The sequence below is a fragment of the Trichechus manatus genome, unplaced genomic scaffold (assembly GCF_000243295.1).
Source record: "Trichechus manatus latirostris isolate Lorelei unplaced genomic scaffold, TriManLat1.0 scaffold00171, whole genome shotgun sequence".
Lineage (NCBI taxonomy): Eukaryota > Metazoa > Chordata > Mammalia > Sirenia > Trichechidae > Trichechus > Trichechus manatus.
Window position 1 is genome coordinate 5,147,419 of NW_004444107.1, and position 23,855 is coordinate 5,171,273.

Consider the following 23,855-nt stretch of genomic DNA (forward strand, 5'->3'; position numbering starts at 1 on the left):
ACTGAACCACCACTGCCCCTATGAGCTTAACTACAGTCTGAAATGAAGGGTGCCAAAGGGCATGCTGAGCACCAGATCCTGAGTCCTTCTCTGTGGGGGTTATAGCTTCTCAAGGAGGGTGAAACAAGGAGCCTGTGGCACAGACTTGGAGTTGAGGTTCTATTTCATTTTGTTAAAATCATTCACTAGTCAGAGTAGCATGTCCGTATCTTTTTAAAGCACTATTCTGAAAAACATGTTGAGACTATTTAAGTGAAACATGACCATATAGAATAGACAGCTGGGTATTGGTATGTTTTCCCATAATTCACATCTTCATTCACATACTAAGTAATATGAATCTATTTAAAGAAATGTTGATTTCAAAATTGTATTAGCGTCATCCTTCGTACTGCTCTGTCTTACTTTTCGTTATTACTGACTCTCTGGTTCCTTTTCATTGATCTAGTTCATGCCATGGCAAAGGGAGTAACAGTGAAGGATGGTATATACAGCTAGAAGGGAGGGCCAGGGTACTGGTGAGGACAAAGAGAAATCCTGCAGGGCTCCAGTTCTGACAGCATGGCTCTGCCATCTTTCAAAAAAGTGAACGTTTTGTAGCCCCCTTCACGTTCCCACCATCTTTAGAATGCTATTTTCAGCTCTTCCATTCTGAAGAATTGGGAAAACTAATAGAGCCCTGTAGCCCTGTATTGATATTCTACCATATTTTAAAGGTCCTTCTAGAATAAAGGAGCAATTTATTCACTTGAATTCACAAATATATTTCTTTTCAAATAAATATTCATATTCAGCCCTTGGTTCAGCTCTCTGGAGAATTCTGGCAACTTCTGAAGTCTTCGTCTTGTAACAATAATTGCAATCAAAACTGATAGAGAGAAAATTAATTGGGTAGTAAAACTTCAGCTTTAAGGACAGTAAACCTACTTACAAAAATAACTCCTTTTGATGAGGATCTTCCAAATTGAATTGATTTTTTCTTATAAGTTCAAAAAATTCTCCTCGCCTCCTTGAAAATAAAGGAAAATATTTGGTAGTTATGATGATTCCCCAGGCTCTCATGACTTTGGTCTACAAAGACTCATGGAGTAAATCTGGAGGAAAAAAATCTCTAGCAATTTTTTTCCCATCTTAGAACCCAATATAAAAATCATTTAAAAATCTTTAGTACCTCACTTTTTCCCCTTTCTATCGTTTTCTTTGGGTGAAATATAAAACCTGACATACTAACTACGGAGCTCAAACAATGGTAATTTTATTTCTTGAACAATATTTTTTTATCTTTCTTTTTAATTTTTACTGTACTTTAGATGAAGGTTTACAGAACAAATAGTTTCTCATTAAACAGTCAGTACACATACTGTTTAATGACACTGGTGAACATCATTTATTTCAAGAAAATTAAAAAAAATGAGTTAACATTTGATGCCAAGAATTACTTAAGAAATTTTAAGTGCATGGCATACTAAGATCTCTATGGTTTCAATTTAACTTCATATATCTTACTCATATATATCATAGTATAGGGTAAAAAACATTTACAATAACAACCCTATCAGTATAAAGTTGTTAGGGGCTCTGAAGCAAAGAAAGACCAGGTAAAGTTTAAAATAATATTCATTCAGAGTAGAGTTAATGGTCCTATGTGCCCAGTATTTGTTAAGTATCCTGGGAAGTCGTAAGACAGAACTGTTCTTTTCATAGTATTTAAAATCTAGCTGGGGATTCAAGACAAACATAATAAGAAAAACTTACGTAACAAAACTGACTGTACATGATTAAAACCAAAAAACCAAACCCACCACCATCAAGTTGATTCCAACTCATAGCGAACCTGTAGGACAGAACAGAACTGCCCCATAAGGTTTCCAAGGCTGTAATCTTTATGGAAGTAGGCTGCCAGATCTTTGTCCCGTGGAATGGCTGGTGGGTTTGAACCGCTGACCTTTCAGGTGGCGGCCTAGTGCCTGACCACTGTACTACCAGTGATTAGGTATCAAAAATGGAGTATTGTGCTAGGTCTCACAAAGATTCAGCGGAGAGGCCCAGGTGGCCTGGAAAGGTGATGGAGGAGATGTGGTTAGAGGTATTTTTCAAATTATTGGAATCCTTATTCTACTATCATACTGAATAAACTGAGGTTTACTATATTTTCATTTATTCTAATTAATCTTCGAGTGCTCCAAAATTCAATGAAGCTGAGACATGCAGTTTACTTTTGGAAAACACAATAGTGGATGTCTGGTACAGTCTAATGCATCATTTTATACAAACCCCATAGGGTAAAAAATGTTTCTGTGAGTTTGTTCTAACTTCTCAGAAGAGTGGCTAAAATCCTGGCCATGAATCCCTGTACACAGAGAGAGATCTGTGTATGGGGAATCCCAAGAGTGTGAGCCCTTGACTCCCCTCACCCCCTACATGCACCAAAGTTCTCAGTAGATGGGTTGGAAAGTAACAGTTGCCCAGATGCAGGAAAGTATTTTCTAACTTTTAGAAAGGCAAATTAATTATGAAAATGTGTATGTCACTCGAATGCGCACCCTAATTTTTGAATCGGTAACTTCAAAGCTCTACAATAAAACTTAAGAAAATTACAGAAAAAAGAAACAAGAGTTACTTGTTTAGTTTTCAGTTCCTTTTTATGCTTACCTAGGCTTGGATGACAGCATAAAGGAATTATGACATGGTATGAAGTTAGTGGAGTAAGGATAAGGAAGTAAAACAAATGGCCTATATAATCTTTAGATTGGACAACCTGGCTTGGAATGACCTTGAGATGACTGTTTGCTCTGTACATGGCTCCAGGGACACAGCAGTGGATAAACATCAGAAATCACTGGGTATTCTGTAATTTTTAGCATTAAGGAAGCCAAAGGAGTAGGTGTTTCTGGCTTTTTTGAAGAAACTGATCCAAAGTCTGATAAACAGCTTTGCCAGGATAATTTGCCCTTATAATCTAAAAAGTCCCCAATGTGGATTTCAAAAGTTTGAGATGATGCTAACACTTCCAAGACTTATGCATTGATCTCAGGGTAACTTACTTAATGTACAGTGCTAGGTCTGTAGCTAAAATAGCTTGCTTGATTATTTTCAACGTGGTCTTATATTCTTCAATGGAGAGGCCACTGAGGATCTGATTCCCCTTTATGGAAAAAGAAAACCATCATTAGCACTCCATTTGGAGAAGCGGCTGACAAGTTGCCAGAAAATGCAGCATTAAGATGGCAAGAACAAAATCTGAAAATATAGTCACATACCTTAAAAACATGCCCAGTATTCTAAACTCATGAATACAGAGGACACTTGCTTACTTAAATACCATGAAATAATGTTCCCCATCTATGCCCCTAACCCCCATGCCTTATCATATAAGAGAAAACAGCTTCACAATAGTATAACTACCTACGTATGCATGCTTTTCCAACTCTTATACCCTTCAAGCCTTAATCCAGACCTAAAATCTAATAGCTATGTATCATTTTCCTTTGGGCAGGTTAATTGCTATAATCTAACAGCAAGTGTAACTCTTAAAAGCCAAAGCCATATTAATGGACATGAAAAGGCATGCAGTGAGCTTTTCAAACAATCGATTATTAAAAAGTTATTTCTCTATGGCTTTTGTAATAAACAATAACATTTTTGGTGCCTTTTTATATATATTTAACCTAATCAATACTGGGAGCCCTGGTGGCATTGTGGTTAAGTGCTACAACTGCTAACCAAAAAAAAAAAAAAAAAAAAAAGTCAGCAGTTTGAACCCACCAGCCACTCCTTGGAAAACCTGTAGGGAAGTTCTACTCTGTCCTATAGTGTCACTCTGAGTCAGAATAGACCAACCGCAGTGGGTCTGGAAACCCTATAGGGAAGTTCTACTCTGTCCTATAGCGTTGCTAAGTCGGAATCGACTCAACGGCAAAGGGTTTTGGGTGGAATCAATATTGCTAATAGTGTATATTCTTTAGAAACATATCAATACAGATGGGTAGAAGACATGAGCTAAAGTTGTGCTTACTGGTGGTCTAAAGAAAACATGGGTTGAAACATCCATAAGGAATGTTTTAAAGGTGGCTACACATGTGCAAATCAATGAACGTTTTTTCTGCATAACCATTTTTTATTTCTTGTCTGTAAGTTAAAGCATTACCAGTTGCCATTGAGTGGATTCTGACTTATGGCGACCCCATGTGTGTCATAGTAGAACTGCACTCCACAGGGTTTTCAGTGACTACTTTTTTTGGAAGTAGATCACCAGGCCTTTCTTCCACGGCACCTCTGGGTGGACTATAATTGCCAACCTTTCGGTTAGCAACCAAGCACATCAACTGTTTGCACAACCCAGGGACTCCCATTTAAAGAATAGTAAGCTGTCTTATCTTGAACTGGGTTAAACACACACCTCAGGTATTCAGAATATCCTCAAGACAACATCTGTACATTGAGTCAGATATACTTCTGAAATCTCAGGGCTGAGAAAAAGCTGAGAGGCTTAAGAAGGGGACCTGGAGGCAAAGGCTTTGTTGTGAACATAGGGGAACTACTGAGTGTTTTAGACCGGGGCCAAAACAGTTTGGTTAGAGGTTAACTAGATGTGAAACTGAGGCACATATTTAATTAATGACAAAAATCTGTAATTACAACCATAAGCATTATTTTTACATATTAAACCATTTTAGGTTCTGGGCCTTACAGAAAACTATTCAGAAAATATCTTCTGATAAATAATACAAGATAAAACAATCCATGTGGAAAAGGAACTGTCTTTTAGTGCCATATTCTTATTTCTACTCCCCAAAGTGGAGGCTGTAATTTCTACACAAGAATGGTGCTTACAAGGACAGAATACATAAGTGGGTCTTATAGTCTGAGGTCAGTTATATATGCAAACCAGATTCTTTATATGTTATGTTAAGTAATCAGATATTACGTAATAATTTATGTAATAACAGGGGCAGCTATGATTTGAATACTGTTAAATCTGCTTTTGAAAAAAAAAAAGGTCAGCATATTTTCTTTCTTTAAAAACTGAATTTGTAACAAGATATTAAAATGAAAGTTTTAGCTGAAGCACACAGATAGCAAATCGCAAGGGAACTACAGATGTTTCTGCTATAACATGCATACATGTTCCTGAAAAGTCTCAGTTTTGAAAAACTGCAAAGTAAAAACAACATGGTTTATGGGACAAACAGTGTTGTGGCAGACCCCTCAAACCTGTGCAACTTTCTAACCAGACCACAAACCAAATCAAGAGTTGGTACCTCTGGAGGTAACCTGAGTAGCCCTGGTGGTCCAGCGGTTAAAGCGTTCAACTAACCAAAAGGTCGGTGGTTTGAAACCACCAGCAGCTCCACCATGAGAGAGATGTGGTAGTCTGCTTCCAGAGATTTATAGCCTTGGAAACCCTATGAGGCAGTTCTACTCTGTCCTACAAGGTCACTGTGAGCCAGAATCAACTCGATGGCAGTGGGTGGGTGGAGGTAACTCGACAGGTCTGGAGGCTGGTTTTGAGGATATTAAAGATGCACGAATACCATCAAGTGGAAAAGCTGGTTGGTGTAGGCCAAGACAATGCAAATGGAACCGGATCTCTCAGACAGTGGGGTTGCTATCAAGGTGGGCACTGAAGGAAGAGAAACCTGCTACATGCCTAGAGCAGTCAAAAGCAGGGCAAAGAGCCTCAGAAGCAAGTGCCCATATTTTGTTGTTGTTGTTGGGTGCCGTCGAGTCGATTTCGACTCATAGCGACCCTATGTACAGCAGAATGAAACACTGCCCAGTCCTGCACCATCCTCACAATCATTATTATGTTTGAGCCCATTGTTGCAGCCACCGTGTAAATCCACCTCATTGAGTGTCTTCCTTTTTTTTTGCTGACCCTCTACTTTACCAAGCATGATGTCCTTCTCCAAGGACTGGTCCCTCCTGATAACATCTCAAAAGTACATAAGACGAAGTCTCACCATCCTCCCTTCTAAGGAGCATTCTGGCTATACTTCTCCTAAGACAGATTAGTTCCATTCTTCTGGCAGTCCATGGTATAGTCAATATTCTTTGCCAACACCATAATTCAAAGGCATCAATTCTTCTTCAGTCTTCCTTATTCATTGTCCAACTTTCGCATGCATATGAGGTGACTGAAAATACCATGGCTTGGGTCGGGCACTTTAGTCCTCAAGGTGACATTTTTGCTTTTTAACACTTTAAAGAGGTCTTTTGCAGCAGATTTGCCCAATGCAATACATCGTTTGATTTCTTGATTTTCGGCCCATATTTAATATTTTTACAATAGAATGGAAAAAGCTGCACATGCAAAAATTTTGCATTTCTGAATTGAGAATTATATCCTATATATTGAGACTTAAAGTAACTAGAGGGCCTTTTATTACAAAAGAAAAAACCTGTTGCAGTCAAGTTGATTCTGACTCATAGCGACCCTATAGGACAAAGCAGAATTGCCCCATGGGGTTTCCAAGGAGCAGCTGGTGGATTTGACCTGCTGACCTTTTGGTTAGCAGCTGAGCTCTTAACCACTGCACCACCAGGGCCCAGAAAAAGTTATGGGTTTCCCTGAGTTTCCTTCCAGAGGCCATGGAAGAAAGAGCCCTACTGAGCAAACTTAAATAGAGAGTGATACAACTCTTTTATGATTACATCCCATGCACTGTGCTCATTCAAAGTAACAGTTACAACTTTCATTATTTTTTGTTATTTTAAAGGTAATACATGCACACATTAGACAACATGAGTAATAGATAAACCAAAATATTTCAAACCAAAATAAGAATATAAAAATTATTTATAATTTTACTAGACAAAGACAACTATTATTAGCATGCTGGTGTATATTATTTTATTTAGCATAAATATGCTTAACATAGCCTATATGTTTTCTTACATTGATAAAATTTTCACTTAACCTAATGGTACAACAGCATATATATATGTGTGGGTATGTGTGTGTGTGTGTGTGTGTGTGTGTGTGTGTGTGTATAAAGTATATTTAAGAATTTATGATGTTGGGAACAAATCCAAAACCTAAAAATAAAACTGAATATATATATACATACACATATATACATATATGTGTATATATATATATAAATGGCTTTTTTCCTTACCAAAATAGTTTGCTAGTGATTAGAAGTTTCAATAAAAAGAGGAACAGGCATTGTCTTGTGAAAGCAAATCCTAGATCTGTATAAACTAGTTTATTTGGGATGAAGGGAGAGAAGAATCAGCTGAGAGCCACAAAAATACCAGTATTGTTTGTTTCTGATTTGGAGTAACCAAACCAAATTTAGTTGAGTAACCAAATTTCCCTTATCAGATGTCAGTTATTTAGAGCTGCTATAACAGAAATACCACAAATAGGCAGTTTTAACAATTTATTTTCTCACAGTTTAGGAGGCCAGAAGTCCAAATTCAGGGTGCCTGCTCTAGGGGAAAGCTTTCTTTCTCTGTTGGCTCTGGAGAATGGTCTTTGTCTCTTTGAGCTTCTGCTCCTGGACAATCTTCATGTGTCTTGGCATTTCTCTTTCCCTGTCTCTGCTTGCTAGCTTGTGTTTAATCTCTTTTATACATCAAAAGAGATTGACTCAGGATACACCCTACACTAATCCTGCCTCATTAACATAACAAAGACAATTTATTCCCAAATAGGATTATAACCACAGGCATAGAGGTTAGGAATTACAACACATAGTTTTGGGGGACCAATTCATTTCATAACATGAGGCAACGTTTGGACAGTTCCAGCTGTCTAGTGCAGTGAGGCTGTGAGGATCTCAAATGTTTTGGCTTTGCCTTCCTTACCCAAAAAGGGATAAAGTATGTTCAAGAATTTATGATGCTGGGAACAAATCCAAAACCTAAAAATAAAACTGAATTCATAAAGCTCTATTTTAAAATTCCATAACCATAAATTAGGTACTTACTGGACTATTAAGAATCATCAGGCACTGGTCAAAATGATGGTGTTCCATGATGGAATGACAGTAGAGTTGAGCCAGTGGGTGTTCGCTTCTGAAAAATATTGTTTTGAAGAAATTAAGTAAAAAAAAAAAAAAAAAAATTTTTCCAATATAAAGCAGTTTATCAATTTATGATTCTTTTTATTGGTTACCTAAAAGAGGCTTTTTTAAGATTAATTTTACCAAATTAATAAAACTAACAATTTTCTCTCCCTCTGTGGAAAAAAGGGTAGGTTTATGGCCAGAAATTGAATATAATCAAAGAGCCAAATACCGATGTAACTGTTGCTGGTTCAATATGGGAACAATTTTATTAGTTTTTTAAATTAACTAAAATAGTAGAAAGAATGAGGACAAAAAATAGCTAATTTCTCTAAGCAATAAAGCAAAAAAAAAAAAAAAAAATTAAAAAAAATTCCTGAGATCGTTGTACAAATAATATTTTTCAGTTTCAAAACTGAAATTGATTTCAAAATTGGAAACAAATTCACATGCTAGTTTCTACTCTGAAATAATGCTCAGGCTGAAGGTCAGCTTATTCACAAGGTTCTACCTATAATAACAGTAGTCCCTGGGTGACACAAATGGTTAAGTGCTCAACTACTAACCAAAAGGTTGGCAGTTCAAATCCACCCAGAGATGCCTTGGAAGAAAAGAAAGCCTTGGTGATCTGCTTCTGAAATGTCACAGCCTTGAAAACCCTATGGAGCAGAGCTCTACTCTGAAACACATGGAGTCTCCATGAGTCAGAACTGGCTCGATGGCAACTAGTCTGGTTTTGGTTTGGTTCCTATAAGAACTGAAGTGGCTGAGATGGAATTAACTGTGACGTGTGTGATGGAAGGTGAGAAAAAGGGAGACAGTCAGTGCACATGCCCCCTTTGAAAAGGGAAGGAAGGAGATGGCTGAGTCAGAAAATTTCCTACACAGGACCCAGGATTTTTCAGTGCAGGATATTTCCGTAGCCTCTAAGTGGAACTTGGGGAAGCAGTAGCAATCTTTTGGCCTGGTGGAGAGAAGGGGAGGGATTTTATAATCAGTTCATTATATAGATGGGACAGGCACAAAGTAAGTGTGTGAAACTTTTCTAAAACATAACAAGTATCCTCTCCTCTCATATTTCTCATGACCCCTCAGATGTGATTATAAAGCAGTTTTCACTATTTCTTCTTTAAAAGAAAAATAAAGTTTCTGAAAGTTCCCGTTTCTAAAATTTATAGGACAGGGATTTATGAATTATAAAACACCAAATAAATGTTGGATAACATAAGTGTTTTATTTCTTTATACTACTATGTTAATCATTATTTTTGCATTTAATTTGTTGAAGATAGAGAAGCTAAGACTGCAGAAATGTAACACGGGAAAAAATGGATACAGTGAGAGAAGCCTAAGTGAAAACAAAAATAATAAAATGAATAGTAAGGTAAGAGAACGGGTAACCTCAGCTAATCCTAGTATTTAAAGTATCACTATATTTCAGCAAAATTAACTCCTGCTTGCTTGTCTCCTTTACTCCTTCCGTATTTGATGAGTCGTAAGTTAGAGTTCTGGGATGGCATAAATGGTTAAGGCTTGGCTATTAACCAAAAAGTTGGTGATTCAAGTCCACCCAGAGGACATACAGAAGAAAGGCCTGGCGATCTGCTTCTGAAAGATCAGCCATTGAAAACCCTGTGGGCACAGTTTTACTCTGACACACATCATGGGCTTGCCATGAAGCAGAATCGACTCAACAGCAACTGGTTTGGTTTTTTTGGTTTACTATGGGTCAGGTACTGGGCTTATTGCTGGCCAATGTGAAGCCAATGAATGGAATAACCTGAGTAGATCTGTGAAAAGGATGAATTTGCTGGAAACAAGACTGGAGATGCGGGTGTTAGTTAGGAGACTACTGGGAGGCAGTTCCGGTAATCCAGGTAAGAGATAATGAACGGTTGCCTGGATTAGGGTGGTAGCAACAGACGTGAAGAGAAGCAGTTACCTGGGAGTTGTCGAGGAGGTAGATTAGATAGGCGTTGGCAATGAATCCTGATGTGGAGACACAGTGTGGATGAGGGAGATGAAGAGAGCAAGTATGAATGCTAAATTTCTGCCTTGGGCAGCTAGGGGATGGTAATCGCATTTACTGACATAGGAAAAAGGGGAGATGATTAGGGCTGGGGGATGAAGGAGGGGAAGACGGCTAGTCGGAACTGTTGATTTAAAGATGCCTGAGATCACCCAAGTGGATATAAATGTCTGAACTCAGGTCTGGGCTGGAAATATGGATTTGGAATGCATCAACATACAAATGGTTATTCCAGCCATGGGAGTTGATGAGATTATCCAGTGATATGGCCTAAAAGAAGAACAGAGACCTTAGGGTAAAGAGAATCATTTATCTCCCTTTTTTAATCCTGCCTAGTATTCTGGATGCTCAATTTTCACATCACTTAGACTAGATATGCTTAAGTCAACTTGAATTTAACAACTGCAGCCTTTCTCATTTCCTCACTTAGAGTAAAAGGAAAAGCTTCTGAAGTATCTGTTATTTTCATTTATATAGGAAATTCAGTGGCATACAATATTAGTTTAATATCAACTTTATTCTGCCAGATATTGGCTATTTATAAGTCTATCAGTCCATAAGATTGTAAACCTCTTAAGTGTGATAATATGTGCTTAGCCTACAACACATAGTACAGCAATGATCATAATTACCATTTACTGAGAGCCTATAACTGTGCTATGAGGTTTATATTTAATTTTTACAATAACCTTGTATAGGACCTTGTGTTCACCACTTCACAGTCCTATCAGTCCCATCTCCTACTCCAGCCATTGATGTAGTTAGTGTCCCATTTCATGCAAACTTTACCAGACTTCACACAGGTGCCAATTAGAAGGTGCTTTGCCCTGGTCCACCCTGAATATCTCTCACTTCTGCCCTGAAGCTCTCTGACCCCATAGCTGGTGTCCACAGAACTCCCTCTGCACTCGTGCTTTTCAACCTAGAAGTGTGGAAGAGTTAGGGCCTGTGCGGTCACCTTAGAGCAATGGGGCATGGGAGCTTATGGATGACTGCTTCCCTTTTTGTCTTCTCATTAGACTGTTCTGGGTCTCATTTCATAAGACTCCTAAAAAGGACCCGCCAGAAAGACCAGATTTACTGGCCTGAAAGAGACTGGAGAAACTCCGAGAGTATGGCCCCCAGACACCCTTTAAGCTCAGTGGTGAAGTCACTTCCGAGGTTCACGTTCAGCCGGGGATTGGACAGCCCCATAAAACAAAATGGGACTGAGGCACAGCAGTCTCGGGACAAGGACTAGAAGGCAGAAGGGGACAGGACAGCTGGTGATAGGGAACTCAAGGTTCAGTAAGGACAGTGTTGACATGAAGAGGGGTTGTTAACCATTGTCATAGGGCAACATGTGTACTAACTGTTTAATGAGAAACTATTTTGTTCTGTAAACCTTCATCTAAAGTGAGAATAGCAGCACAACTGGAAGAACGTAACCGATGTCACTGAACTGTGAAGGTAGAAATTTTTGAAATGGTGTATCTTTGGCTATGTATATTTTTACCAAAAAAAAAGGTCAAGAAGGGAGAGTGTTGACATGTTGTGGGGTTGTTAACCAATGTCATAAAACAATATGTGTACTGACTGTTTAATGAAAAACTATTTGTTCTGTAAACCTTCACCTAAAGTACAATAATAAAAAAAAAAAAAACCTCAAAAAAAAAAAGGACCCAGCAGGATTGAGCACCAGTCGCCCATATGGGAGCACAGCTATATAACTCATCCTTGTACGGGCTTTCCCTTCCTCCACATTTCACTCCTAGTCCTATATCTCTGCTCCCTGGGATCGCGCTCACAAATAAGCTACATGCACGTCAGCCTTTGTCTTGGGCTCTGCCTTGGGGGTAACCGAGTCTGAGACCTCTCTAAAATTGGCATTATTATATTTATATTTTAGATGAACAAAATTTCTGAGAGATTATCTAATCTGTTTAAGGTCAATATAAATGGCACAGCTGGGGTTCAAATATACCCTCTTTGCTGCATCACAGGGCTCACAATGCCATAGCACTGTGCATACAGCACATGCTCACTGACCTAGTTAAGAGACGCATGAGGAAATGCAACGAGATGGACAGAACACAAACATGTTTAAAACTTAAAACGCACACTGTATTTTTAGACGATGTAGAAAGGACTGTTTCACATTAGAGAAAAGTCTTGGTTTATGAGAGGGATGGATGCAAATTTTGTGCTTGCCTTTAGTTAAACGTTCTAAAAATACAGATTTAGGAATCAATAAAAGGGTGACAAATGCCCTAAATTTCCTGTTTACAAAAATATTCATGGAAACCAGAGTATTCTACATCCTGTTGTCCACTTTTTCACACACAAAGCTACATTGCCTCTTTATTTGAGGTTATATCAGAGGAACCCATTTAAACCACTACTGCTGCAGAATTTTGTTCCCACACTGATGTGAGCATTAATGGACTGGCATTCTCTCCCTGCATATTCTTTCTGTCCTGCAGTTGTCAGTCCATCTCTGAGAGTGCATGAGGATGCCTATGCAGAAATCAGACCAATATTCCAAAAAATTTAAATATAAAGTCTTAGAAATCCATAGAAAATGAAAGCCCCGTGAGAAACACAATTCCACCCCCTCAGACTTCCTCTTTTCACTGATTCTAACAGTGAAAAGCCTTGATTCGGCTTTTCATCTATATATATTGCTCTGGGCGCAAATCTCTAACTACTACTTCTTTGTAACCCACGTCAACCCTATTTAATTCTTTATCATCATTTCTCTCCAAAGCATCACTATTGTCTTCTTCTACCACCAGTCAGGGGTTATTTTACCTTCCTGGAAGAAAATAGTCCTTGGCTTATTTTTTTTCCTATTTTCTAATCAGACTTGATGACACAGATATTCAAGCTGATGATTCATTTGATCTTTGGCCCTCACAGTTCTTTGACCACGATGCCTCTGATTGTCTCTTCTTCACATCAACAATAGTGATGGGCTCACTCATTTGTTCCACAGCTACTAAATGCAAGAACCTGCATTAGCCATAGTAGCTTTTCCACACCCTGATCCATCATGTAACAAAGCCATATCTTAAACTCCCATCTGTCATTAATAGCATTTCCTTGTGAAAATAGCTAAAACCTGTACAGTGCTTAATATGTGCCAGGTACTGTTCTAAGTAAGCACTTTACATTTATCAAACTCCTTTAACCCTTATAAAACCCTATGAGGTAGGAACTATCATTATTCCATCAAAAGAGAAGGAAACAGAGGGATAGAGAGGTAATAACTTGCCCAACGTCATATGTTAAGAGGAGTCAGGATGCACCTAGGTAGACTGGTTCCAGAGTCTGCTCTTAACCATCATAAGCACTGCATGGTGGTATAAGCAAGGATTAACTGAATTAATTGTGTGTGTGTGTGTGTGTGTGTGTGTGTGTGTGTGTGTGTGTATGTGTATATATGAGTTCCTGGCATATAAAAAGGTCTATAGTAAATGTTAAAGGAGCCCTAGTGGTGTAGTGGTTAAAGCTCTTGGCTGCTCACCGAGAGGTGTGTGGTTTGAAATCACCAGCTACTCTACAGGAGAAAGCTGTGGCAGTCTGCTTCCGTAAAGGTTTACAGCCTTGGAAATTCTATGAGGCAGTTCTACTCTGTCCTTTATGGTTGCTATGAGTCGGAATTCATGTGACGATAATGAGTTTTTATAGTAAAGGTTAATTTCTATTATTATTATTTATTGCTACTACTACTATTATTAATTGTTACATCAGAACTACAGAGAAACCTGTGAGAGCCAGAAATAGATGGGACTGCCTTGTTTTTCCAGGTCTCACAAGTTTTCTGCTTTTGGTGCAGTCACTTCTCTAACACTCTCTATTTAGTGGAAAATATCTGAATTTTGCTTCTCTGACAGGCTTCCGCTTTACACAGGTTCCAGCTTTCAAAGGTTTTACTGTAATTGAATTTGCACTTTATTCATATTCAGGTCTACAGTCTCTCAAGATGTCCAGCCTCACCAGGGATATCTCATTCTTGGTTAAACTAGACTCTACTCAGTTTGAACTTTAAAAAGAGTAACCTCTGTGCTATCTTTACTACCCTTTTGAGTCTCTCAGATCCTCTTGGCCCTCTGTTTCCATTGGGCCTGTCCATAACTCCAGCTCACTCCTGTTCCTCTGTTAGAGAGTAGAGAAGACCATGATACAGAAAAGTTCTCCCAGTACAAACACACAGTCTAACAGAGGTCACTAGAAAATACTTTTATTCTGATTTTACTGATTCTTTAATCTTAAAAACAAACATTTATTTGAGCATTTTACCTTTTCTAATTACTAATCCTATTTATTATTTTCTCCTCATTGTCAAATTTTTCCTTCATATTCATATTCTATGAATATGCCCACCTCATAGTGTTCCTGGAGTATCTTCATCTTTTCTCTTCTCTAAATCCTACCTACTTTTTCAGGTCCAGTTTAAGTCTCACTTCCCCCATTAACAATGGAGATGGACTATACTAGTCTTGACCTATTTCCTTCTCAGCTGAGCATTTACAGTCAATGTTATTACACAACTCAGGACTTACTAGATTTTTTTTTTGCATTGATCACTATCGTTTTACGAGACTATGAATATTCCTGAGGGCTAGAATCACATTTTATACTTTTACAGCTCTCTTGTTGTCTAGCAAAATGCCAAGGCCCTAGTAACTGTCCATTATCCATGTGTCTAAAATATAGGATAATTTCACTATATTATCTTACAAAATACCAAACCTGAATCTAACCAAATAAATGCATCCATCGTTTTCTTATACTGGCTGCAGCCCTAATACTGGAAATCTCCCTATGCTATCCAAGTGTTACAATTGTGTTTTCTCTAATGGATGTCTGTACTTCAGCCATTTTGTTCCTATTACTGCCTATTTTTAAAATAATATTACAATACCTACCTGAAATCTCTCTTTTCTTTTTCAACCCATGTGGGAGAAGTAAGCACGAGCAGTGAGCTCTTTCCCCAAATATTTTCGCTGCCATACTTACAGTACTCCTCCATAATGATAGTCTTCCTAATCAAGGAATATCTCACTTTAAATGTATTTATGAAAAGATTTTCAAGACAGGAGAATTCCAGTTTTTAACTTTGCAACCACATTAGGGTCTCGTTTCTTTTTGACGTATCCATCTTATTTCTGTGCCTTCTTTTATTATTTTACTTTTCCTCATATATTAGCTTGAATATCTGAGTGAGATCTGAAAATAGTATACCTTTTCAGAAATCAGTACTTTATATGGGCATGTTCATGGTACTTTTAATCTCCTAAGAGTCCTCTGGTAGAAAAAATTCTACTTTAAGTATCATTCACCACTAAGGAAAGAATAAAAGAATCATCCCTGGAAAATTCTTGGTTTCCGCTATTCAAACCACGGGGATGTAGGAAAAAATAAAAATCTCTGAAACTGCTTTAATTTGTTTTTCAGAGTTATTATTACTTGGTAGAAGACTGCTTTGTGGTGTGTGTGAAAGCAAGATTTTGCAGTCTATGACTTTTTCCCAGGACATTTTTTTTGAAGAGAAGATGACGTTTCTCTGGATGTTTTTCCGGGTATTTTCAAATAAACAAAGGAAATAATAGATGAGTGATTTTTTCACTCTAAACAGGGCAATATAGCATCTTAGCACAATCAATATTCTAATAATCCATAGACTAATAATATCACGTTCAGTTGATGTAGAGAGGGACACTTACCACACCATTACTTTGATCTTTAGGCTGTGCTGGCTGTGGAAGGCCATGCTATGTGGCTTGACTCTGCTATACATCTTTTTCTGTAAATGTTGCTTTTCATAATTATTTCCTGTGTCTATGTGAGGCTCAGGAACACAATCACACGACAAAGCACAGGGGACAAGGACAAGCCACCCAGTCAGTTATCCAAATATTAGATTTTAAAGATTTTAAAGAGCCCATCTATGACACTCAGGCAAAAGCCTACTATCATTTCCCAACAAAGAGTTAGCAGTGGACATGGTTGCTGCATTGCTACAATTATTTTTACGTAGAGTTTTCTATTTATTTAGATAAAGGGAATGCGATTAGAGAGCTTTCTGATATTCCCTCAAGACATCAGACATCTGGAATTTCCTTAAGAGATTTATCCATTAATTGAATCACTTGCACACTTAAAAAAAATGCTCAGTAGTACAGAGATTTTGCTATTAAACTGTAGGCTTTTCCATCAAATTGCTGTAAGAAAATAAACATGTCACAGTGGCTCAAAAATTTAATGGAAAGTGATGTCAGTGTTATCATCTTTTTGTCATTGCAAATGTCATTTAAATATGGTCCTTATGGGAGCCTGAAACTCTTCTCTAAAGGGTTAGTATTTTACTCCCAGTATCAGCCAGTGAGCAGATGATGTATGATTATCATTAGTATCTGAGGTCAACAACTATGTAACACTAAACACGTACCAAGCATTCAACTTGACACTGATGGGCACTATCTGTTCAAACTTACATCAATCCTATGAGGTAGGTTATACTATTATCTTCATTTTATAGATCAGAAAATTGAGGTATAGGGTGATTAGCTATCTTGCTCAAGGTCACACAAGGACTGTGGGGCAAAGCTAAGATTTGAACACGTCTGACTGCAGAGCCTGAGTTCCCCAACACTGTGTTATACTGTCTCCACTGAGACCAGAAGCCTCCACTTACTAAGTACCAAGGACTAAGCCAAGCACTTTTCAAATATTATTTTTTCAATTCCAGGGTAAAATTCTACCTTTTCTGAACTAGTGTTAATAGTTTTCCAATGAAGTTCTTTAGCTGGGTCTACACAGACTAAAGCAAAATGGCTGGTAATTATCTAATGAAATACAGTTCTGAACATAAATTTTTTTTTTAACTTCAGGCCAGAAACTTTACTTTTTCCCCAACACAATATTGGGCTTACATTATTTTTTTCCATTTTCCTTAAACCTAACTAGAGTATGTATGGGACTTGGACCAACTGAAACTCTGTACCACTAAATTCTGCGGTGGCTTTTACTTTAAGAACTACAGCCCTGCAATTTAACGGAAACATCTTCTTGTTTTGCTGGGGAAAACATCTTACCGTTGTATGTAAGAGTTATTCACACCACGGTGATCCAAATCATGGCTTAGTGCAGCAATCAGCAGTGCGAGGATCTCCAGGTCAGTCAGCTTGTTCTGCTTGGCCAAGGACATTGGAGGGAAGAGAGAGAAAGACACAATTTGGTAAAGGGCATTATAGCACCTCTTTTCAGCAATTATGTATTTTTTCTCAGTACTTTACATATGTGTTTTATAGTCACAAAGGACTCAAGCTGGAATCTTATTCTGTGGGGAATCAGATGTACTTTGTCACTCAGGATGAGGTTATTACAAATGTCACTAATCAACAGAAAAAGCCAAACTGTCCCCCAAAAAATCAATAACTTGTCCCACTTGAGTATACCACTAATTCTCAATTACCTATCTCAATTGGATACATGCATATATGGAATATGGAGTCCCTGGGTGGTGCAAACTGTTAAGCGCTCAACAACTAGACAAAAGGCTGGTGGTTTGAACCCACCCAGAGGCACCTCAGAAGACAGGCCTGGCAATCTGCTTCTGAAAAGTCACAGTGTGGAAAACCCTATGGAGCACAGTTCTACTCTGCACATATGCGGTCAACAAGAGTCGGAAGTGACTTGATGACAAATAACAACAACAACAAAACATATGGAATAATCATAAAACACTTTAAATAACTGTTTCCTCTCTGACTTTTAGTTCCCTGTAGACTATTCTCTCTTCAGTCTCTCCTGTCAGTTGCTGTATCCTTAAGGAATGTAGACAATGTGAATATTAAGCAAAACAACAGAAAAAAGATAATTAGGAATGAAAATTTTAAAAAGTTTCATAGTATATTCCAAAGCCAAATGGGGTTATTTTCGAACATCTGCCATTTGTATTATCTATGCCACTGTTTTCCTTCATTAGTAAGAAAAAACAAGTTGAAATTATTATCAGCTCTATTCTCCTGGAACTCCCAACCCACTAAACAGGTTTTATGACACACACAGAAATCATCATTTTGTTATTCATCACAAAATGCAAGGATAAGTGTTTGGTGGAGATAATCCTTATGACCTTTCCATACCCCAAAATAAATTACGCCTATTTCTTGTAAATGTTTCCTAAAGCAGGAAAATAAGATTATGACATTTCACGTGGCTTCTCTGCTAGCAATCTCATCTTTTAAAGCCAGCAAGTTAACATGTGCACTCTATGAGAGTAGAGATGGAGATACCATTTTTAGAATTTATTAAAACAAAAAACAAAGACAAAAGGCAGGGAAGCTCTGAATTAAAAAGTTATATGATGGATGGATGCCTAGAATCACTTACTTAGATTAACTGCTTGATTCCCACTAAAGTTAGAATCTAAGGACAGAGATAAGAATAAAATTTGGCCTGGAAAGGAAAGAATTACCTAAATGTTTTCGGTCTTGATCTTCCTGGTAAATGGTCTCTGGTTAATGCATATGAAACCAAAACTCTTTGATTAAAGAGTCCTTGTAAAATTGACTGAGGGACTAGAACATGCTCGCAAGGAGGAAGACAACACAGGAACGGGCAAATGTTTTGTTCTGTTGTATATAAGGTCACCATGAGTTGAAACTGGCTTGAGGGCAAATAACAACATGAACAACATAAAATTGGCTGAGTGCTCCAGAGAAAATGAGATAAAGGTCTCTGGATTTAGCGTTTGGCTGCTAACCAAAAGGTTGGCAGTTTGAATCTACCAACTGCTCCTTGGAAACCCTATGGGGCAGTTCTACTCTGTCCTCTAGGGTCGCTATGAGTCGGAATTACAGTTGGGTTACAGGACTTATCTCTGAAGCCAACTTCAGGACTTGAGTGGTTTTAGAGGAACTCTACTATGGAGTAGATTGAACATAGGATATATTTTCTTATTAATACTGAAGAGTTTTCCTCTGAAGAAAATATTTATTTGCCCAGAGACTATTTAACATGAAGTTAAGAAAAAAAAGATTTTAAAATATGCCAAATATATTACATATGAAAGAAAATGACCAATTAAGTACTTTGCCATACAAGTACTTTTTAAAGGAGCTCTGGTTAGGTGCTTGGCTGCTCATTGAAAGGTGGAGAATTCGAACCCACCAGCCAGTCCATGGGAGACAAGACCTGGCAATCTGCTCCTGTAAAGATTTCAGCCAAAGAAACTCTGTGGGGCAGTACTGCTCTGTCCTATAGGGTCGCTATGAGTCAGAATCGACTCTACGGCACAAAACAACAACAACGGTCCTCCTTAATTAATAAAATATAATTTGTTATGTAAGTAGAAGTAAATATTATTCTCAATCATCATTAAACCCACTGCCGTTGAGTTGATTCTGACTCAAAGCGACCCTACAGGACACAGTAGAACTGCCCTGTAGAGTTTCCAAGGCTGTAAATCTTCACAGAAGCACACTGCCACCAATTATCGTTAGTGTACCTTAAAACAAACTCAAAAAAATATGCTGTAAATTTTTATTATTAAAGCAACAAAATGTCTTAAATTTATAAATAGCTCTAAAAAGTACCTGGATTTTGCCTGCTTTTAAAGCAGCAAACATGCACTGAGCTGTATTGAAGGCATGTCTCCAGTTATGATAGGCAACACTCTTCCGATAATTCTTCTTAACACTTAGAATCCAACTGCAAAGAACCTTTAGGAAATAAATAAAACATAAGTAACAATAATAATTGCTAACATTGGTCACATGTACTATGTTCTAGGCACAGTATAAAGCATTTAAATTTAATCCTCACAATTTTGTGAGGGAGGCACTACTAGCATCACTTTGCAGATAAAGAAAATGACACTCAGGTAAAGTAACTTCCTCAAGGTCATGCTGCCAGCAAGCAAGGGGTGGGGCCAAAATTCAAACCTGAACCTTTTGATTCCAGGGCCCTCCATGTTAACCACCATGTTAACTAAATTATATGTGAAATACAAGCCATCTCTAAGAAAGCCATCTCTAGCATGAGCAGAACACAGACTAGCTTTTTAAAAAGATATTATGTCCATGTGTCATCAATTAGGGGATCCAACTAGATAGCCACACATGTATATAAACTCAACTTTAGAGACCCTTGCTCCCATTTGATATGTTTGAGATGGTATTTGGTATGAGGCTTTGAGATTGGATTGAGGGCAGGACATATAGCACATATCCAAGGACAAACTGGAGTTGCAAATCCTAATACACTCATTAGATCGATGTCCCTTTTAAACCATGCTTAAATATTCAGGCAGTTACCAATGGGTTATCAAGAAGTAATTAAAAAAAAAAAAAGTGAAATACAGCCCTGGGTCCATATGAAAAAAATAGATTTTAAAAGACAGAATACAAAGGATAGACTTTTCCCGTCTCATGAGTTGGGAATAGTCTATAAAATTCCCTGGGACTCATGGGACCTAAGCATGGTTATTCTGTGTTTGCGTTAGCTTTAGAGTCTCTTCAAATTAGAATGATTTACTATACTTTCGGGGATCTGTAAAGATAAATCTGTGCTTCTTCCTGCCTATATCACTGGGGATGCTTCAAACACAAAGAGCACTGCCTGGGAAATGGTAGAAGTACCAGGGAAAAGAATGCTCCTTTGACAATATCCAAAATGGTATGATCGGCTACAGAAGTAGGCCAAAAACAAAGTTTCTTCATTGTTGGTGGAAACCTCGATTTGGTATGTGAACAATGCTTTCACAGTCTCCCTTTTATTTTCAGGTCTTTCTCTTCCTATTCTCAATTCACAGGGAGTTCAGATAACAAAGAACCCTACTGTCTCCTAACCCTTCCACTCTGAGTCACCATATTTTAAAGGGAGGATTTCAGTGTGCCTAAGGTTGATATGAATTCTCTGGGTGGTGCAAACGGTGAAGATGCTGGGCTGTTAACTGAAAGGCTGGAAGTTCAAATCCACCCAGAGGCACCTTGGAAGAAAGGCCTGGTGATATTCTTCAGAAAAATTAGCCATTGAAAACCCTATGGAATATAGTTCTATTCTCACACATATGGGGTCACCATGAATTGGAATTGACTTGATGTGAATTTTTTTTTTTTTTTTAAGACTGGTATGTGTTAACCTCAAGTACAGTATAGATTCTTTCATTATGACCATTTCTGAATAAAGTCTGCCAGGAAGGTGATGAAATAATCTTATTTGGAGAATTTTAATTAAGAGCTATAAACTTTCTTTGATAATACTTAGAAACCATGTGGATAAGTGTTATAGAAAATAACTGATTAATTAAACAAGCAAGAAAAATTAACAAGAAAAAACAGATATTTAACCTATGGACATAAGATTTTACTACTCAACCAAACCAAACCAAATCCACTGCCATCGAGTCGATTCCAACTCATAGTGACCCTACAGGATAGGGTAGAACTGCCCCATAGGGTTTCCAAGGCTGTAAATCTTTATGGAAGCAGAGTGCCACATCTTTCTCCTGTGGAGTGGCTGGTGGGTTCAAACCACTGACCTTTATGGCTAGCAGCCGAGCACTTTAACCACTGCACCCCAGGGTTCCTTTTACTACTCATAAATCTGTAAATATAATTAAACATGCACATATACCATATAATGTGAAACAACTAAAACGACCCTATGAAGCGTAATTCCTAACTGACTACCCTAATGCACTTCTAAGGAGCCCTGGTGGCACAGTGGTTAAGTGCTTGGCTGCTAACAGCAAGGTTGGCGGTTTGAATCTACCAGCTGCTCCGTGGGAGAAAAGACCTGGAAATCTATTCCCTTAAAGATTTCAGCCTAGAAAACTCCATGGGGGCAGTTCTGCTCTGTCCTATGGGGTCACTATGAGTCGAAATTGACTTGATGGCAATAAGACTGTACTTCTATTAAGAAGGGCCTAATGGAATTGGGTAACCTAGTGGATACAGTAGTTAATAACTAGATTTACATGCAGTTTTGGATTCTGTCATCCGGATGTTCTAAACAGCATCCTAGGAAATTATGATCAGATCTGCTACGATCCCAGTGGATATGGGGGCAACATTCAAATTTGTGACCCAGATTTTGTCCAGGACTATTGAATAGCTGTTTGCAGTTTGGATGACTCTAGAGAGCATGCTCATGACTCTGAATCAGTCTCCAATAATTAGGGAAGGCTTCCTAGGATCTGGGTGACACACTCAAGATGCTATGAGAAAGAGAGAAAAAAAAGAAAACATAGCTCATCTTCTGCCTCCAAGAAACTCAATCAGTAGTGGAAATAAACAAAGGTACAAGTATATATATAAAAAATAAACCGACATAAAAATTGAGAGTACAAGTTTGTAAACTGCCAAACAGCAATCCAAGTGACATGAAGTCAATCCTAGGATTCTTCCAGGAAGAGATATTTTGGAGTCAGGCTGAGGAAGAGAAAAGTATGTTGGGGCATAAAATGGAGCACATATTCTTCAGAGAAAGAATGACGTGGGAGATAGAAGGTGAAAATAAAATAAGTACAGTACATGCAGATTTTTTTGAGTAGAGTCAAGAATCTGTTTCAGAGATTGGCAAAAGGCAATGTCAGTGTGGCGTTATAGAAGAGTAACTCAAGGAAATCTGGAAGCCAAGCCGAGACGTGAAGCTTTGATGTATCTTTCAATAGGAAATATTCTTTGTCAGGGAAGCTTCAAGATGCTAACATCCTCTCCAGTCATAACACTTCAATCATATTATCCTAAATTATATTGACAATAATATCTAAACTAAATAAAACAGAAGAGGTGCTAAGGCAAGAAAGCCAACCAGAATGACTATGATGTTCAAGCTGATGTTGACCAGAATTAGAATAGTAGTTATTTAAACAGAAAAGGAGGATAGATGAATCCCAAATCGAGGAGAAGTATTTGCCTAATGGATAAAAGTTCAAGAAAAGGTAAGAATAAAGGTTGCAAAAGAAACTGTAACTATCTTTATATCCAGTCCTCAAACGCTACCTAAAAACTAAATAAGAAATAAATCGACTTATAAGAATTTCATAAAAAGAGACAAGAATCATGTCATGGATTGAATTGTGTCCCCCAGAAATATCTGTCAACTTGGCTAGGTCATGATTCCCAGTATTGTATGATTGTATACCATTTTATAATCTGATGTGACTTCCTTATGTGTTGTAAACTCTATCACTATGATGTAATAAGATGGATTAGCTGCAGTTATACTGATGAGGTCTACAAGATTGGATAGTGTCTTAAGCCAATCTCTTTTGAGATATAAAAGAGAGAAGTGAGCAGAGACACATGGGAACCTCATAACACCAAGAAAGCAGTGCTGGGAGCAAAGCGCGTCCTTTGGACCTGAGGTTCCTGTGCAGAGAAGCTCCCAGACCACAGGAAGATTGGTGACACGGACCTTCCTCCAGAGCTGACAGAGAAAGCCTTCCCCTGGAGCTAACGCCCTGAATTTGGACTTGTATCCTACTCGACTGTGAGAGAATAAATTTCTCTTTGTTAAAAGCCATCCACTGTGGTATTTCTGTTACAGCAGCACTAGATGACTAAGACAGATCACATTACTTTGTTATGGCCAAGCCCTTTCAACAGAAGCATTACTAGTAAGTTTAAAGTCTGAAAGCTCTTGGGAATGGAAGGAGATTTGAGAAGTCATCTAGGTTTACTCTAACTAGCAGGAAGAAAAACTGAATGAAGTCTTCACTCCATTAATAGAAAAGGTTTTAAAAATCGAGTCCAATAATCTACAATAGAGACATTTGATGGAGTGACATTACCATAGTCAAATTTGGCATAAGAATGG

The 23,855-nt window shown here is 37.9% G+C and overlaps 1 protein-coding gene across 5 annotated transcripts in view; it reads right to left on the reverse strand.

Annotated features, from left to right (window-relative positions):
* The window catches only part of PDE5A (phosphodiesterase 5A), a 174,114-nt gene that overhangs the window by 13,618 nt on the left and 136,641 nt on the right, over window positions 1-23,855 (reverse strand). For 3 of the 5 annotated variants that reach the window (XM_023741104.1, XM_023741106.1, XM_023741105.1), the window contains exons 13-17: window positions 19,628-19,753; window positions 17,123-17,220; window positions 7,938-8,025; window positions 3,045-3,145; window positions 932-1,009 (exon numbers count right to left, since the gene is read on the reverse strand). In XM_023741104.1, the coding sequence (XP_023596872.1) occupies window positions 932-1,009; window positions 3,045-3,145; window positions 7,938-8,025; window positions 17,123-17,220; window positions 19,628-19,753 (491 nt within the window). The remainder of the gene's footprint in view (window positions 1-931; window positions 1,010-3,044; window positions 3,146-7,937; window positions 8,026-17,122; window positions 17,221-19,627; window positions 19,754-23,855) is intronic. The other 2 variants (XM_004386810.1, XM_004386809.2) reach the window with 1 other exon arrangement.